The 17,702-nt window shown below is 47.3% G+C and overlaps 1 protein-coding gene across 1 annotated transcript in view; it reads right to left on the reverse strand.

Annotated features, from left to right (window-relative positions):
* The window catches only part of SHROOM3 (shroom family member 3), a 340,442-nt gene that overhangs the window by 22,823 nt on the left and 299,917 nt on the right, over positions 1 to 17,702 (reverse strand). Inside the window, exons 5-6 of the mRNA XM_060247163.1 lie at positions 9,535 to 12,889; positions 1,204 to 1,280 (exon numbers count right to left, since the gene is read on the reverse strand). Of these exons, the coding sequence (XP_060103146.1) occupies positions 1,204 to 1,280; positions 9,535 to 12,889 (3,432 nt within the window). The remainder of the gene's footprint in view (positions 1 to 1,203; positions 1,281 to 9,534; positions 12,890 to 17,702) is intronic.

The raw sequence follows: 17,702 nt of genomic DNA on the forward strand, positions 1-17,702 counted from the left end.
CCAGTTACAAACAAAGAAGCAGTCGCATTTATGTTTTGTTTTTTTTCCTGAGAACAGTTCCTTGATAATGCCAGCAGACTGACTTGCAGCCTGACTCCATTTATAACAGGTTGTAATGGTATGAGCATGTACGGCATGAATGTTTAAGCATTTTAAAATAGACGCCAGGAACTTCCCTAACTTAATTACTTTAAAAAGAAAACCATTCAGTGCTGCATTGGCTACATCTCTCATCACTCAGTCCCAAAGATGCCTTTCCGAAGCTATTTGCGAGAAAACTGCCCGTTTTAAAGGTTTCTGATTCATTTCAGGGTCCTTGTTCTGGGTTTATCGTCTTACAGTTATTGGGTTGCCTTATTATTTGAAAATATGCATCAGTTTGGTGTAGTGGTTAAGTATGTGGATTCTCATCTGGGAGAACAGGGTTTGATTCCCAGCTCCTCCTCCACATGCAGCTGCTGGTGTGACCTTGAGTCAGTCACAAGTTCGCAGCAGAACTGTTTTCTCAAGATCAGTTTCTGTTAGAGCTCTCTTACCTTCACCTACCTCACAGGGTGTCTGTTGTGGGGTGGGGGGAAGGGAGGGAGACTGTAAGCTGCTCTGAGACTACTTTGGGTAGTGAAGGGCGAGTTATAAAATCCAATCTCTTCTCTTCTTCAGAAAGGAAAAACAAACTGCCAAGAACTGAAAGGGGTGGTTTAAAGGGAATAAAATAGGTGATATCATTTCCTGGGAAGGGGCTGGGGGCTCAGTGGAAGAGCCACTGTTTTGTACCCAGAAGGACCCTAGATCAATCTCCACCATCCTCAATTAAGGATCAGGTGACAGTTGATGGGAAGACCTCAGCCTGAGACCTTGGAAAGCAGCTGCCGGCCTGAGCAGGCAACACTGACCTTGGCGGATCGATCGTCTGATTCAGTACAAGACGGCTTCATGTCTGTCCTGACCCAATCCCTGCTGATTAAAATACAGCCTTCCTACCCCAATTTCCTTTAGGTTCTCATTAAAAAAAAATACTGTTAAGTACATGTTGAATGAAATAAAGTATTGTTTAAAATGAATTAGGGATTATGCAGGCTTTTTTGACCCGATAGTGGCCGTGTCATCTAGAAGAGTTTGCAGATTTGGAAATTATTTTCTTCACTGGTGCAGAACAGATCTCAAAACATTTTTGAACATCGAAACAAAGTTAGATCTACATACCGTGCTCTAGCATCCACCACATAGAAAGGGTCTTTCACAAAATGGCTGAACTCGGTCCTGTCTCCCACCAGCAAATCCTTAAGCAGGAAGAAAGAAAAGGTTAAAGACAGGGAGTGCGAACGATGAGCAGTCTACAAGTGATAACTTTGGCAGGAGGCAGATGGGGTCTACGCGCACAACAAATACTTCATAAATAGTGAAAGAAGAGGTTGTGTGCTAATGTTTGTGTGTGCACATATACATTGGGGTTGGAGCCAACCAGGTTTCCTGCTGCTAAAAAAGGACAGCAATGTCATCTCTGACCTCCTAGAATGGCTATACTGAGGATCATGGGATCTGGAGTATTGTGTGCAGTTCTGGAGGCCTCACTACAAGATCGATGTGGATGGAATGGGGCAGGTGCAACAAGGAGAGCCACAAGGATGACCAAGGGCCTGGAGACCAAGCCCTAGGAGGAAAGGCTGAGGGACTTGGGAATGTTCAATGTGGAGAGGAGGAGTTTGACAGGAGGGACAGGATTCCTATCGAAGTATTTGAAAGGCTGTCTCTTAGAGGAAGGCAGGGAGCTATTCCTGTTGGCAGAAGAGGAGAGAACTCACAATTATGGGTTTAAATTAAGAGTGGGAAGGTATCGACTGGATATTAGGAAAAATTTTTTTTACAGTAAGGGTTGTTCAAGAGTAGAATCAGCTCCCGATGGAGGTGGTGAACTCTCCCTCACTGTCATTCTTTAAGCAGTTGTTGGACGAACATGTGTCAGGGAAAGCAGAGGTCCCCAATCTTTTTGGCACCAGGGACCAGTTTCGTGGAAAACAGTTTTTCCACAGACTGGGATGGTGGTTGTTTTGGGAGGATACAATTGTATACTTTATTTCTATTAGTTTGGTGCGGTGGTTAAGTGTGCAGACTCTTATCTGGAAGAACCGGGTTTGATTCCCCACTCCTCCACTCGCAGCTGCTGGCATGGCCTTGGGTCAGCCATAGCTCTTGCAGAGTTGTCGTTGAAAGGGCAGCTTCTGGGGAGAGCTCTCAGCCCCACCCACCTCACCGGGTGTCTGTTGTGGGAGAGGAAGGTAAAGGAGATTGTGAGCCGCTCTGAGACTTTGAAATTTGGAGTGGAGGGCAGGATATTAAATCCAATGTTGTTTTATTATTATTACTACATTGTAATATATAATGAAATAATTGTACAACTCACGGCCCGGTTGCTAACAGCCACGGACCAGTACTGGTCCACGGCCCGGGGGTTGGACTAGACGGCCTGTACGGTCCCTTCCAACTCTATCAGTCTAGGATTCTACACATGGACAAAAAACAATGTGGAATATTGTGGGGAAAGGGTGAGACTAAGTGAAAGAGCTGGCTCAATCGACGCCATCATGAGAAGGAGTATAGATTCATTCTCATGCCTATAGCACTTGAAAATAGTTATCTATTTATTTCAATATATTCCCTGTGTTCCTCCTTGTGTTCTGTTTGTGCTATCTAGTCACATGTGGAAAAGTCCCATAGATTTCAGTGGAATTGAAAAGCACTCAACTAATCACAGGGTCATGGCACCAAGTTGTAACTCTATCTGGCCATCCACCGCTGGAAGCAAAATGCTGGGGAAATTGGTCTGATCCAGCACAGCACATCCGATGATCTTACCAGCTCATGATTTCACACTCAGAAGCCCAGCACGTAATTGGCACAACACTTTCAGACCTAAGATATAAGAAGACTTTCTTGGTTATCCCCTCTCCATTCTAATTCATGATTTTAGGAATGTGGAAAACGTATTGCCAAGGAAAGTCTGAAGAAACGGCACGCAAGTGAAGCCAAGGAAACATTCCCATATGGGAAGAGCCACACATCCGGAGGTCAGGATCTCCCAATCCGTGTCGCAGTTCCGAGACCCAAAGATTTCCCTCTGTTGTGTTTTGCTTTACTGGGTAGTTTGATACAGAGGAAAGGGTGGTGTGGGGGGGGGGGGGAGATGCCAGTTTAAGCATCAATCTGATTTATAAGCCAAAGAGCCACAAGGCATTTCGGCAAGACAAGTTAAAAGAGAAGCAGAAGAAGATGGAGAATGTGTGGCTGAAGACAGATGGGCCAGCAATTCCACACAGCTATCAATTTCTCAGATCTTTAAACAAATTCCTTCGGTGACACAGCAATGTAATTTATGGTCAGTCCACAGAGAACAGTATATACCCCAAGCAAAGACTTTTACAAATATACGGTGAGCCAAGAACCAGGAAAGACTACAGATGAAACAAAAACAAGATTCTGCAGTCCTGATTAAAAAAAGAAAAAGATAATTCTATTTTTCTCTGATTTCCCTTTTCTGTCTTTTCCTCCTCTTCTTCACCTTCCCTTTTAAAACATGGGCTTGTATTTAAAGGAAATCTTTCATTCCTATTAAAAGCACTGAACACTGAGTGCAATTCACTAACTAGGACTTGTATCCAATACTCCCTCTAAGCTATGGAGTCTTGTGAGCAAAAATTCTACTTTGTGGACTACTGTTATCAAAGTTGTGAGCTGCTGCTCTGGATTTATTTTTCCTGAGTGAAGACAAAAATATGCGAGTCAGAGACTAAAAAAATGTGAGTTAGCTCACAACCATTCAGCTTAGAGGAAATACTGCCTGTATCACACATTATCCGTCACACCTAGCAACTAGACTGGTATTTCCATCCCCCCTCCATTTTGTTACTGATACATACTGAGTTTATACCTACTACGATTACCAACATTTTACCTGGCAGTGGCTCTTGTGCCTTTAACAACAATTACATGTGCAAAAATTTACCTGGGGAAGGTTTTTTTTCTCACTTTTATCCATGTGCCAGAAAAAGTTTAATCTCCTACATACCCGCAAGTCAGGCTACCTTGAAGTATAGAAGCACTTTGAAGTATAGAAGCAGAGATAGTAAAACCAGTAGCAATTGCAGTAATGGAACATGTTTTCCTCCTTTACCTACTTGGCTTTTATGTTTCTGTGGCTCAAATCTGACTAGAGTTAGAGCCAGTTATCTATCATGGGCAAAGGTTTTTTTGAGCAGGCTTGGCATCAAAGGTATGGCCTTATATGCAAATGAGTCCCTGCTGGGCTTTTTTAAATATAAAAACAATGGAAATGTCAGGGGTGTGGCCTAATATGCAAATGAGTCCCTGCTGGGCTTTTCCTACAAAAATGGCCCTGCCATGGGTGTGGCATATAGGAGTCAGCAGTGTTGAAAGCAGCCATGTTTCCTCGCCACCACAAAAACATACTCCGATCCCACTATTCCTGTACCAATTTTTATCATGCTAGCAGTGTAGTAGTCAGAGAAATAGGACTTGGATTTGGGAAGATCTAATTTTGAATCTCTGCCTGAACCAAGAAGCTCACTGATTAATCTTAGGCCAATTGATCTCACACAACTTACCTCATGGAGTTGTTGTGAAGGAAAAAATATGTCTCCCCCAATTCCCTGAAGGAAGTTTGGGATAAAGATGTGAGAAATGACTGAATGGGAGACTAGATTACATAAGAGCACCCCCCCCCCCCCACAACCACAAGTGACCCCAGATAGTGACTGGTTCATAAAGTTTTAACAAACTGGTCCTCTATGAAATGAGGGTGTTCTGAGGTAAAACTTTGCCATTATTCTCTTTGGAATTGTTCTCTTTCTCGGAAAAAAAAAGTAAGACAGAGCCAAAGGACGTGTGAACACTTTGTTGGCGTTCTGGAAAGGCAGACTACCAAACTGCCCCAGGAGAGGGAAGACTTTTCACCCAGAATTTGATCCACGTTGAGGTTGGATCATGTTAAGACCAAGGTATTATTTTGTGGATTCCCCCTCCCATGGGAATACCAGAGACTCTCCGTTGGTGATCACACACACAAAATAATGCACTTTCAATCCACTTTCAATGCACTGGATTTTAATTTATTTATTTGATTTATATCCCGCCCTCCCCGCCGAGGCAGGCTCAGGACGGCTCACAAATTTGAGGTCACACAGTTACATTGTGTGACCGAATAAAACAAAACAACAATAAAAACATAAAAACAATTTCTAAAAACATCTACTTATACTGGTATCAAGGTTTCAGACAGCGATCTGAATGGCGGTTAGCCATTCTAAGAACTCCCAGGATTGCAATAACATAGAGGTAGACCATCGGTGATGTTTCAATGGGCCAATCCCGCTGCTGCAGGAAAATCCAGTTGGAAAGTGCATCAAAAATGGATTGAAAGTGCATTATTGTGTATGTGTGATTATAGCCTCCCAGTAGAGTCTAAGAAGCAACATATCTGCTTCCACCTTGCCCCCCCTTTCACAACTGTCACCACCACGTTGTTAGTGACAAATTTTTGTGGAGAAAAGATGGAGATATTCAAAACAGCATGCTATTTCAAGAGAGTTGGGAGCTTCCTTCAGGCAAAATCAGAGAGAAAGTAAGACATCAAGATTCTCTGAGTCCTGTAATTCCCTCAGGCACCTACTACCAGATGTTGGCTGACACAGAAAAGAGTTTGCTATTAAGATTCATCAGTCTCTGCCACTTATCAACTACAGAAATGACAAAAGATTAGAAAAATGCTCAGCCAGAATTTCCAATGTTAAAACTGAAAAAGCCACCATTTATGAAGAGAGTGGTATTACTCTTCAGCTGCGTCTCTGTGGTAAAACGTTCTGTAAATTTTACTCCTGCAATTGGACAGGTTACTAGTTCTTTATCAATGGAAGTATCAATCAAGACTGCAGCGGAGTCATAACCCCATGTTCTGAATACATCACTTCAGGTAACTTTAAAATAGCTGGGGTTATAGCTCAGAAGTAGAACCCATAATCTGCATGCAGCAGGTCCTAGATTCAATGCCCAGTTATCTCCAAGTTAGAAAATCTCAGGCTTTGGGGAACAGTTTCTTCTGTCCAATTCCCCAGACAGGCATTTGTTCACAGCAGGAATGTTACCCAGGCATTGTGGGACAAAGGAACAGCTGAAATATTCCCTTCGAACCTGAAGCAGAGCTGTTTGGTGGTCTGGTGAAGAGATTCAAGCAAATGTGCTGATATTTTGCCTCAGTTATTGGTTCTGTTGTTTGTTCTATCCAGCTTTAAAAACACAAGTTTTGTCGTGATGGGCCCTGGGGGAGTGCCTTGAGGAACGGGCAATGCGCCCACTCCAGGAGGGCAAAGGGGGGGGGGGACCAAACCAAAACAACAAACCAGGTTTCAATTAGCACGATTTGCGGTTTGGGCCACTGATAGGCTGCCCGCCTTGGCCAGAAGACATCTGGAACAAATGGCTTTCCAAAGTGTCACCATAAAGTACCTTCTGGTGGTGGTGGTTAGGGGGTGGGGTGGGAAGGTTTCCCTCAGAAGTTGTTTTTAGTCTCTCTCTAAAGCCCTGGCAGATAGAAGGAGCTCTGCTTTCAAAGAGGGTTTTAGTGAAAACTCTGTGCCATTAAGGCTAGAGACCAACTTTGGGTGTAAAACACACACACACTTAAAAAAATTGGATGCACCACTGGAATAGAAATATTCTAAACTAAGCCAAATTAGCCCATGCCTCATTTTGGAAGCCAGTGTGGCACATGAATTGAAGATGCCTTGGGTTTGGAATGGGGTGAACCAGTATCAAATCCACAGTGAGCCAAGAAACTCACTGGGTGACTCCAGGCCAGCAAATTTCTCTCTGTGCATGAAAAGGATATAGGGGATTTATTAGACCATACACTGAACATCAATCAGCAGTGTGATGCAGTAGCTAAAAAGGCAAATGTGATTTTGAGCTGTATCAAGCCAAGTATAGTGTCCAGATCACAAAAAGCGAGGGTACCACTTTGCTCTGCTCTGGTTAGACCTCATCTAGAGTATTGCGTTCAGTTTGGGGCACCAGAATTTAAGAAGGATATAGACAAGTTGGGATGTGTGCAGAGGAGGGCAGTGAAGATGGTGAGGGGTCTGGAGACCAAGTCCAATGAAGAAAGGTTGAGGGAACTCAGCAGGGCTTTTTCTGTAGCAGGAACTCCTTTGCATATTAGGCCACACCCTCCTGATGTAGCCAATCCTCCTGGAGCTTACAGTAGGCCCTGTACTAAGAGCCCTGTAAACTCTTGGCGGATTGGCTACGTCAAGGGTGTGTGGCCTAATATGCAAAGGAGCTCGTGCTACAAAAAAACCTCTTGGGAGGATTGGCTACGTCAAGTGTGTGTGGCCTAATATGCAAAGGAGCTCGTACTACAAAAAAAAGCCCTGGAACTCGGTATGTTTAGCAGTCATGGAGGAGCAGACAACTGAGAGGTGATATGATCACCACCTTCAGGTACTTGAAGGTGTGGATTTGTATTGTTGCCCCAGAAGGCTGGACCAGAACCAGTGGGTTGAAATTAAATCAGAGGAGTTTCTGGCTCAACATTAGGAAGAACTTCCAGACAGTTAGAGCGTTTTCTCAATGGAACAGGCTTCCTCTGGGGGTGGTGAGCTCTCCTTCTTTGGAGGTTTCCAAACAGAGGCTAGATGGCCATCTGACAGCAATGCTGATTCTGTGAACTTAGACAGCTCACAAGAGAGAGAGGGCAGGAAGGGCTGCATCAGTACTCAGTTCTCCTTGCCCTTTCTTACATGCCCAGGGAAATGCTGATTACCGCTTTGGGTCCAAGAAGCAATTCCCTCCGGTTTGGCCAGGGATCTTGGGAGGTTTTTTTTTTTTGCCATCTTCTTGGCACAGAACAAGGGTTACTGTGTGTGTGATGGGGGGAGGTATTTGTGAATTCCCCGTATTGTGCAGGGAGGGTTGGACTAGATGACCCTGGAGGTCCCTTCCAACTCTCCGATTATATGATTCTACCTAACCTCCCTCACAGGGCTGTCGTGAAGACAAAACTGAGAAGAGAAGAACAATGTAAGCTGCTTTGGGTCCCCATTAGTGAGAAGGGCAGGGTATAAACAAAGCAAATAATTTTTTCAGCTACCTTGTAAGATAGGTTAGGGGGAGGGAAGGTGACAGCTCCAGAGCCATCGATCTCCCTCCTTCATTTCATTCACGCAACAACCACTTGAGGTATGACCCATGGCACCCACTTCTCCCCAGCTTTATGTTATCCACAGGTCCTTGAATTGCTTGGGGGCAAAGATCATAATAAAGGATGCACATAATACCTGATCAGATAATTTGTACAAAAGCTGCTCAGGGGTGGCCAAACGGTGGCTTGGGAGCCACATGTGGCTCTTTCACACATACTGTGTGGCTCTTGAAGCCCTCACTGCCCCATTGGCTGGCTTGGAGAAGACATTTGTCTCTTTAAACCATTTCTTCAAGCCAAGCCAGAGACTTCTCCAAGGACTTGGAAAATGCATTTAAAGTTGCTTTCTTTCCACCTCTTTCTCCCCCCCCCCCATCTATTTTTCTCCCTTCTCAAGCATCTGACGTTCACGTCTTGTGGCTGTTAAACATGTGGTGTTTATTCTATGCGGCGTTCATTCTATGTGGCTCTTATGTTAAGCAAGTTTGGCCATCCTTGGCCTAGCTTATCTTTCTTGCTTGAGCCCCACAAAAATGAGTGACGGCGGCGGAAGCCCAGACCCAGATAGCCCAGGCAAGCCTCAATTCGTCAAATCTTGGAAGCTAAGCAGGGTCGACTCTGACAAGTACTTGGATGAGAGACCTCACTGGGGCAGGCTTTATTCAGCCACTTTTCTGAACATCCACCAGGCCCCAAGTAGGGAGTCAGTCACCAGCAGTCGCCATGACTTCCACGTGCACGCACACAAACAAAAATTTAAAATTACAAAAAAAAAAAAAAGACAAGAGTTGTGAAAGAATGTGAATGTGCTTTTGCACAACTGCTGCTCCTTTAAAAGAGTTTGCACTGAAGATACTCACTGTACCACAGCATCTGTAGCCCAAATTCTTCTGCATTCAGTGCTTGCAGTCCTCCCCTACTAAAAGTGATCCAGGCACTCACAGGGATCTGTCATCACATGCCAACAGCATTTGCCAGAACATAAGAAGAGAGCAAGATGCCCCTTATAAGCACAATTCCATATGCACAACGGCGCATTCACGAACGTGGGTCTATGTTCCAGCGCCGAATACTTGTAAGGAGGGCTTTTTTTGTAGCAGGAACTCCTTGGCCTATTAGGCCACACCCCCTGATGTAGCCAATCCTCCTGGAGCTTACAATAGGCCCTGCCCTAAGAGCTCTGTAAGCTCTTGGAGGATTGGCTACATCAGGGGGGTTTGGCCTAATATGCAAAGGAGCTTCTGCTTCAAAAAAAGACCCTGCTTGTCAGAAATAGAAGAACTGGTGATTCAGAGAGGATGTTAGCAAATAAAGCATGCCCCTACCTGGCATTTCTTATCAGCGGTTGGAGACGACCGGGATCGAACGTGAACAGGAACCGCTTGGCTATCGGATCTTTCAAGCAAGTCTTCTGCTGATGCTGATTTTGCGGGCTTCTTGGCACAGGCAGGCTTTTTCTCCAGAGCTTGGTTGTCACAGCACGTTTGGGTGCATACATCCAATTGGTCCGTCTGAGTGCCTTTCGTGAGCTCGGGATTGGCTCTGGGTTCCTGGCGCCGGTCTGTTTTCAGCCAATTGGGAAACGAGCTGCTGCTGCTGCTATTCGGGGGGCCCTTTTTGTTCTCCAACCCGCCGAGGTCAAAGCAGCCCATAAGCCCCGGAGGGAGGGTAGCAATGCCATGCCCGGTTCTAGAGACCTGCTCGAGGGATTCCCTGCGATGGTACAGATTCAGATCTTGAAGAGAATTCATGCTGGAAGCCGATGAGAGAGACTGGCTGTCCTGAACACCTGTTTGCGGGTACGGGGCCTGGGAGCCGTCCTGGAGGAGGCTGGCGTCCTGGGAGGCAGAAGAAGGACGCTTCCCGGTTTTGCGCTCGATGTAATCTGCCAGGGCGTTTTGCTGCAACTGCTTCAGTTCCGGTTTGGAAAGATTGATGGTGGAGCAAGCCTTGTTCTCCCTCTCAAAGATCTTGCGTCGGTCGGCCACGGTGTTTTCTGGGAAAACAAAATGGAGGGCTTTCTTCTGAAGAGAGAAAGGCGAGAGCTCGCTGTCGGACACACCCACTTCATTCATCTTCTCTGGCTCAGAGTAAGATCTTTTCTTCTGCTCCGCAGTCAGGCGCTTCCGGCCCCCGATACGGGATACGTGCAGAGGCCCAGTAAAGCTCTCTTTGTTGGCGTAACCCACCTTGGTCTCCGTGGGAGTGATGCTATGCCTTTCCTTTGGGGTATGTGGAGATGTCGCCGTGCTCCTCACCCCGACGTGGGCTGAAGCTGGCCGATGGACGCTCCTCTTGGGCTCGTTTCCAAAGGGAGGGCTGATGTTGAGGTCCTTGCGCCGGAAGGATGTGGCCCTCAAGACCCTCGACTGGGCATCTTTGATGCTGTTCCTGTAAGCCCTGTTAAAGGGGGTATCCAACTGCAATCCGTTCAAGTCCTGGACGATGCCCTTCCAAAAGATCTCCCTCTCGGGCTCTTCCATCAACTGGAACGTGCTTCTACTCCGCTGCAGTTGCGTCACCTGTTTCTGAGGCTCGTTTTCGGAGAGTCCACCGGGGTGGTAGACGCTCTGCCGGGTTGGCACTGCCGTCGTTGCTCCCGTCGGTTGCTCTGCAGAATGCCAGCTAGCCCCCTCTGGTTTGAAGACCCCTCTCTCGCTTGGATGTTGCATCTGGGGGATCGATTCAGAGGTGGTACTATTGGCTAGCTTGCAATGTTCACCCGGCAAGTGGCCACGCTCTTGAGAGTTACGCCTGTTTTGGATGTCCTCGGCGGTATTAAGGCTGGGCTTGTTCGACGCGTAATTCTGGCCAAAATGGTTCACACTCAGACTCTGAGACCTCTGGCTGCCTTGTTCACGCTGCTCGATCTTGTTGACCTTCTCCAGAACGGAACAGCGGGGCTTTCTAGACTCCATTTTGCCATTCTGAGAGCTCTGGAAGCTTTGAGTGCTGCTAGAACTGAGGCGGCGAACGCTGCGATCCGATGACTTTGGGTGCAGGGAAGAAGACGGTTCGTCATACTTTGGCTCCGCACTATGGATCCGTTCGCGGACATGTCCTGAGCCAGCAAATCCATCATGGTGTCTTTCCAAGGCCTGCCATTCTCTATCCTGCCAGGGCTCGGGGATCTGCCGATGATAGTCTCTCTCTGCTTGGCTGTTGTTGTTCACAAAATGCCATCTGGCCTCAGAGCAGCTCCAGCTTTGTTCCATCTCCTTTGGATCCAAGTTATTTTGCAGTTTCGTACTCTCGGGGATATTCTGCAAAGATGAAAAGCTATACTGTTTGGCCTTACTGGAGCTCCATTGGTTTTGGGCTGGTGAATCTCTCTCGCTTTTCGGCGGCTTCACGTTCTTCTCCTCCAGGTGCTCTCCTGCTCCATAGCCCTTAGACGGGCAGACAGGTTTGCCGTTGCTCCCATCCCTCAGGTGAGACAGCCAAGGCTGAGAGTTGTGATTCCCAGAATGGGCATTTCTTGTGGTTTCCTGGATTATGGGTGTTGCCATATACAAGGTCCCAGACTCATCCTGTCTTGGAGAAGTTGGGTAGACTTGAGGATGAGTTCTGTACGAGACAAACTTTGCAGCTGCATCGCCGGCATCCTTCTTTTTCCCTGCTGTCAATGGCACACATTCAGGATGATAGAAGACAATAGCCTTGTTAGGAATGCTTTGGTTTCCATTCTCATCCAAGCTAGAGTGTTGGCTGTAGCCTGCAGCTTTTTCATAAGAGTCTGGAGAAGAAGCAGGGGCCGGTGCGTACCCCTGCTCTTTGGCCAGCGCTGGATAAACCATCCCAGCGTTGCTCGCAGACGGGTGAGGGACCTGGGCAAAATGAGGTTCAGGAGAGGGTACAGGGTAAACACCAGTTGGAAGCAAAGGCTGCCCCGGTTGAGCTGCCTGTGAATACAACTGCTTGGGCTTCAAGGTGGGGCTGCTCTCTGGGCTCTTCTCCATCACTGTGTGGAGCTGTCCTTCAAGGAACACAGACTTCTGGAGATGCCCCAGAGGAGAAGGAGTACCAGGGCCCAGGTGAGGCCAAACACCTTTGGAATGAGTCCTAGATGGCTTTCTGTGATCGATGCTAGACCAAGAGCTTGGCCTCTCATGGTGCCTCGTTGCGGCATAGCTATCGCTACGGGCTGGTGGCATGGGAGGCCCTTTCCCATACTGGCTCTCGCTGTCGGACGAACTACGGGTTTGCGGGCCTCGGCTGTAGCCATGCAACCGGCCGGAGTTGTAACCTTTCGTCTGGGCCTCGCCACTAGGCAGAAGAGCTGAAGACTTCACCTCATATTCCTCTGAAACCCCTCGCTGGGCGTTGTAGACAGTTTTAATGTAGCGGATATCAGCCTGCCGCATTCCCCCTTCCTGCGGTCTAACCCGGGAATGCACATTCTCCATAGAGTACGACCGCTCCTTGCAGAATGTGGGCGCTGGATATTCAGGGATGCTGGAGCTGGTGGAGAAAGAACTGTAGGCAGAATCCCTCTTGCTGTGGAGATGGGAAAGCTGGTCGATGCTGTTGGTGGATTTGGCGGGTGACAGGTGGCAGGGGTGATGGGAGTACCCTGCCGGGGTATGGTCCAAACTCTCCATGCTTCCTCTGGAGCTGTACTGGTCAGGGCTTCTCCTCAGATAGCCATGGTCATAGCTGGAGAGGTCGCTTGTGGAGGAACTGCAGGCGGGAATCAGAGAGAGAGAAGGAAAACCTTGTTAGTGTTTAACATGCGGGCAAAGAGAGATCTGGACTGGCTTATATAAAGGGACTCTGAGGGATATGTTTAGTTTTTAGAGGAACAGACGAAAACCCATATTTGGGCCTTGTTCTGTTCTTAGTCTGCAGTCGTCTTGGTTCGCTAGGGGGAATTGCTTCGCATTGCAACACGTCTCTTATTTATCACTCCGGAGGGAAGGAAAAAATAGACACAAGCAGTATCGGAGGCTTTGCAGGGAAGTCCGAGCATGTCTACCCCACCCATGCAATCCATCAGAAACATCTTAAACATTGCAAGGGGGGGGGGGGGGGAGAAGGTCCAGACATTATGAAAGAGAGAAAGAGAGAGAGTGACTGAGGGAGTCAGAGAAGCCGGTAAAGGGAGAAGGAATTTGCTTCCTTTCTCTCCCTTCTTTTCTTCCCCCCACCCCTCTTTTCATTTCTTTTCTTTTTATGGAGGTGGAGGCTACACCCTGGCAATGTTCCTGGAAACTCAAACTGGACAGGAGACATTTTGTTTGTGGTGAGAAAACTAAACAGACACGACAGAGAAGAAAGAGTGAGGGAGGGATGCAGAAAGCTCACCAGCTTCAGTAAGATGCCAGTGGAGTCTCTCTTAAGACCTTCTAGCGGTCAAAGTTGTACTTTCAGGGGGGCTGAAAGGTTGCTACTAAAAAAATGGGACAGCTCTTGACCATATGGACATATGAAGCTGCCTTATACTGAATCAGACTTTCGGTCCATCAAAGTCAGTATTGTCTACTCAGACTGGCAGCGGCTCTCCAGGGTCTCAAGCTGAGGTTTTTCGAGCCTATTTCCTGGACCCTTTTTAGTTGGAGATGCCGGGGATTGAACCTGGGACCTCCTGCTTCCCAAGCAGATGCTCTACCACTGAGCCACCATCCCTTGGCTCTCCAGGGTCTCAAGCTGAGGTTTTTCACACCTATTTGCCTGGAGCCTTTTTATTTGGAGATGCCGGGGATTGAACCTGGGACCTTCTGCTTCCCAAGCAGATGCTCTACCACTGAGCCACCATCCCTCCCCTCTTCTTTTAAAGGAAACTCTTGCTTTTGGCAAAATGGCAGGGCTCTTCCTCATGTTCTCATGCAACGCTGCTAAAAGGGGAATGACACTCAAAATGCACTGAATTGCACTTAATAAACCTCTTATTAGTCTTTACCTCTCCCTTTCCTTTGCCCAGTTCTTTAAGAATTATTGGCGGGCAGTCTTTTTCTTTTTGAGGGGTAGGTGGAGCTGTAACAACTCATTCCAAAGAGAGCTTCCTAGATTCATGTTCTGAATTTTGGGAACTGTTCTAGTGAGCTATCTAGGACTGGTTCTTCTCAGAAACGTCTTCAGGAACAGAAAATAATGGGACAGAAAGGATAGGCGACACCCATCTCTGTGACAGGCAGATAATATATAACCTCTGGATTGGCCCTCTGCCCTTGCATGACTTGCCACTTGAATAAAGTAAAGTGAAGCCCTCATTCAAAATAACGGTTATGGAGCAGAGGTCCGTCAGTAGCTATTAGCCACAGCCTATTGTTGGAAGTCTCTGTCTGAGGCAAGTGATGCTCTGTATTCTTGGTGCTGGGGGAGGGCCACAGTGGGAGGGCTTCTAGTGTCCTGGCCCCACTGATGGACTTCCTGATGGCACCTGGGTTTTTTGGCCACTGTGTGACACAAAGTGTTGCACTGGATGGGCCATTGGCCTGATCCAACATGGCTTCTCTTATGTTCTTATGTGACACAGAGTGTTGGACTGGATGGGCCATTGGCCTGATCCAACATGGCTTCTCTTATGTTCTTCTGTGACACAGAGTGTTGGACTGGATGGGCCATTGGCCTGATCTAACATGGCTTCTCTTATGTTCTTATGTGACTCAGAGTGTTGGACTGGATGGGCCATTGGCCTGACCCAACATGGCTTCTCTTATGTTCTTCTGTGACACAGAGTGTTGGACTGGATGGGCCATTGGCCTGATCCAACATGGCTTCTCTTATGTTCTTATGTGACTCAGAGTGTTGGACTGGATGGGCCATTAGACTGATCCAACATGGCTTCTCTTATGCTCTTATGTGACACAGAGTGTTGGACTGGATGGGCCATTGGCCTGATCCAATATGGCTTCTCTTATGCTCTTATGTGACTCAGAGTGTTGGACTGGATGGGCCATTGGCCTGATCCAACATGGCTTCTCTTATGTTCTTATGTGACTCAGAGTGTTGGACTGGATGGGCCATTAGACTGATCCAACATGGCTTCTCTTATGCTCTTATGTGACACAGAGTGTTGGACTGGATGAGCCATTGGCCTGATCCAATATGGCTTCTCTTATGTTCTTATGTGACTCAGAGTGTTGGACTGGATGGGACATTGGCCTGATCCAACATGGCTTCTCTTATGTTCTTATGTAGTCTTAACAGTTAAAGGTCTAGGGCTGGCTCCATCCCTGGACTCAAGAACACTTTCCAGGCCTGGATAAAAATATGGCCGCCCATGACTCTGTCCTAGCCCTGATCAGTGTTCCTTCTAAGCTGAGCTAGCTCACAGTTTTTTAGCCTCCAGCTCACATATTTTTATCTTAGCTGAGGAAAAATGGCCCCAGAAGAACCTAACTTATGCAGTAGCTCACAACTTTAATGCTGGTAGCTCATGAAGTAGAATTTTTGCTCACAAGACTCCACAGCTTAGAGGGAATACCCCTGATACAAACATTTCCCTCCCACAGCAATGTCCACTGGTCTCCTCAAGCCAAGGAGCCTTGACCAAGCCCATCCTAATGCCCACCAGGAAATTTCCTTGAGACCCGAAAGCAGGAGTCCCCAACCCCTAGGCTGTGGACCAGTACCGGTCCATGGCCTGTTAGCAACCGGGCCATGAGTTGTATAATTATTTCATTATATATTACAATGTAATAATAATAATAATACAACACTGGATTTATTTCCTCCCCTCCACTCTGAATCTCAGAGCAGCTTACAATCTCCGTTCTCTTCCTCCCCCACAACAGACACCCTATGAGGTAGGTGAGTCTGAGAGAGCTCTCCCAGAAGCTGCCTTTTAAGGACAGCTCTGCGAGAGCCATGGCTGACCCAAGGCCATTCAGCAGCTGCAAGTGGAGGAGTGGGGAATCAAACCCGGTTCTCCCAGATAAGAGTCCGCGCACTTAACCACTACACCAAACTAATAGAAATAAAGTGCACAATTGTATCATCCCGAAACCATCGTCCCCACCCCCCAGTCCGTGGAAAAACTGTCTTTCACAAAACCAGTCCCTGGTGCCAAAAAGGTTGAGGACTGCTGCCCTAAAGGATCCACATCCCCGAGTCTGATTATTATTGATTTTATAGGTTTGATTATTATGAGGTAATCTTTGGTGCTCTTTGTGACTCTTGTCCAAGTCTTTGTGACTGTTGTCCTACTTCTATGATTTCTTCATGGATGGTTCCCGGCTGAAGGCTGACTTTCCCACACAAAGAGAAGAGGGAAGACCCAGCAAACTAATTTTTCTTGGACAAATCTGTTTGCCAGGTGAAGCAGGAGAATTAAGACAGAGAACGGGAACGTAACCAGCAGGAAAGAGCAAAGTGGCTTTGGCCAAGCTAACCGCAATCTACCTAACAGCTTTTATTAAAGGTACTGCGTGAGGCATTTTTTAATTTTAATTTTGGACCAAGAGTGACTATAAGCCGCTTCTGTCTACTTCGGCAGCATTAGCCGCTTTTCCTGTTTAAAAAACAGCTCAGTTTCTCAGCTGCTTTTGCTCGTTGGTGTCTTTGTAAGCGAGAAGCTGTTGAAGCATCTCAATCTTTGACGCTCTGACCCATTTGACTGGCTCCAGACCTGGTACATTACCAGCACTCACCAATACCAGTCCTTCTACTAGGGTTGCTAATCCCCAGGTAGGGGCAGGGGATCCCCCAGTTTGGAGGCCCTCCTCCCACTTCAGGGTCATCAGAAAACGGAGGGTGGGGAAATGTCTGCTGGACGCTCTATTATTCCCTATGGAGACCAATTCCCACAGGGTATAATGGAGAATTGATCCATGGGTATATGGGGCTCTGGGGGGGGCACCAAATTTGCAGCATAGCATCCAGCACTCTCCCCAAAATACTCTCCAAGTTTCAAAAGGATTACACCAGGGGGTCCAATTCTAGGAGCCTCCAAAGGAGGTGCCCGTATCCTTCATTATTTTGAATAGAGGGAAGGCATTTAAAAGATGTGCGGTCCCTTTCAGTGTGATGCCAGAACTCCCTTTGGAGCACAGTTATGCTAGCCGCAACCTTGCTCCTAGTTCCACCCCCAAAGTCCCCAGATATTTCTTGAATTGGACTTGGCAACCCTGCTTTCTACCCGGGAGCCTGGCAATGTGTCCGCTAGGTGCCACTGGTCTCCCTATACGAGGGAACACCTGGACCAACAGCATCTTTGCCAGCAGAGCCCGGGCAGACACAGCAGCAATCAGGGGGTTGGCGTTCTCTGCCAGGTCATCATTGTCCCTCCCTGGGATGAAACGAATGCTTTTGCCAGATGATTTGTGTTGGGTGTCAGGGGAGACCAAACGCACGTCTCTGCCGCTGCAAGGGTTCCTTTCTTCCTTTTTCTGTACCCTAGAGTCTCTTCCTGCTTTCCCATCCCATGGCTCTTTTGATCTCAATAAATTACTCTTTTAATCTCCATAAATTACCAGCGGTGCCAGTATTTAGGTTTCACAGAGGGTCTTGAAATTCCAGGGGCTATGTTAGGGGTGGCGGGGGAGGGGGGAAT

This window comes from Heteronotia binoei, chromosome 9 (assembly GCF_032191835.1).
Source record: "Heteronotia binoei isolate CCM8104 ecotype False Entrance Well chromosome 9, APGP_CSIRO_Hbin_v1, whole genome shotgun sequence".
Classification (NCBI taxonomy): domain Eukaryota; kingdom Metazoa; phylum Chordata; class Lepidosauria; order Squamata; family Gekkonidae; genus Heteronotia; species Heteronotia binoei.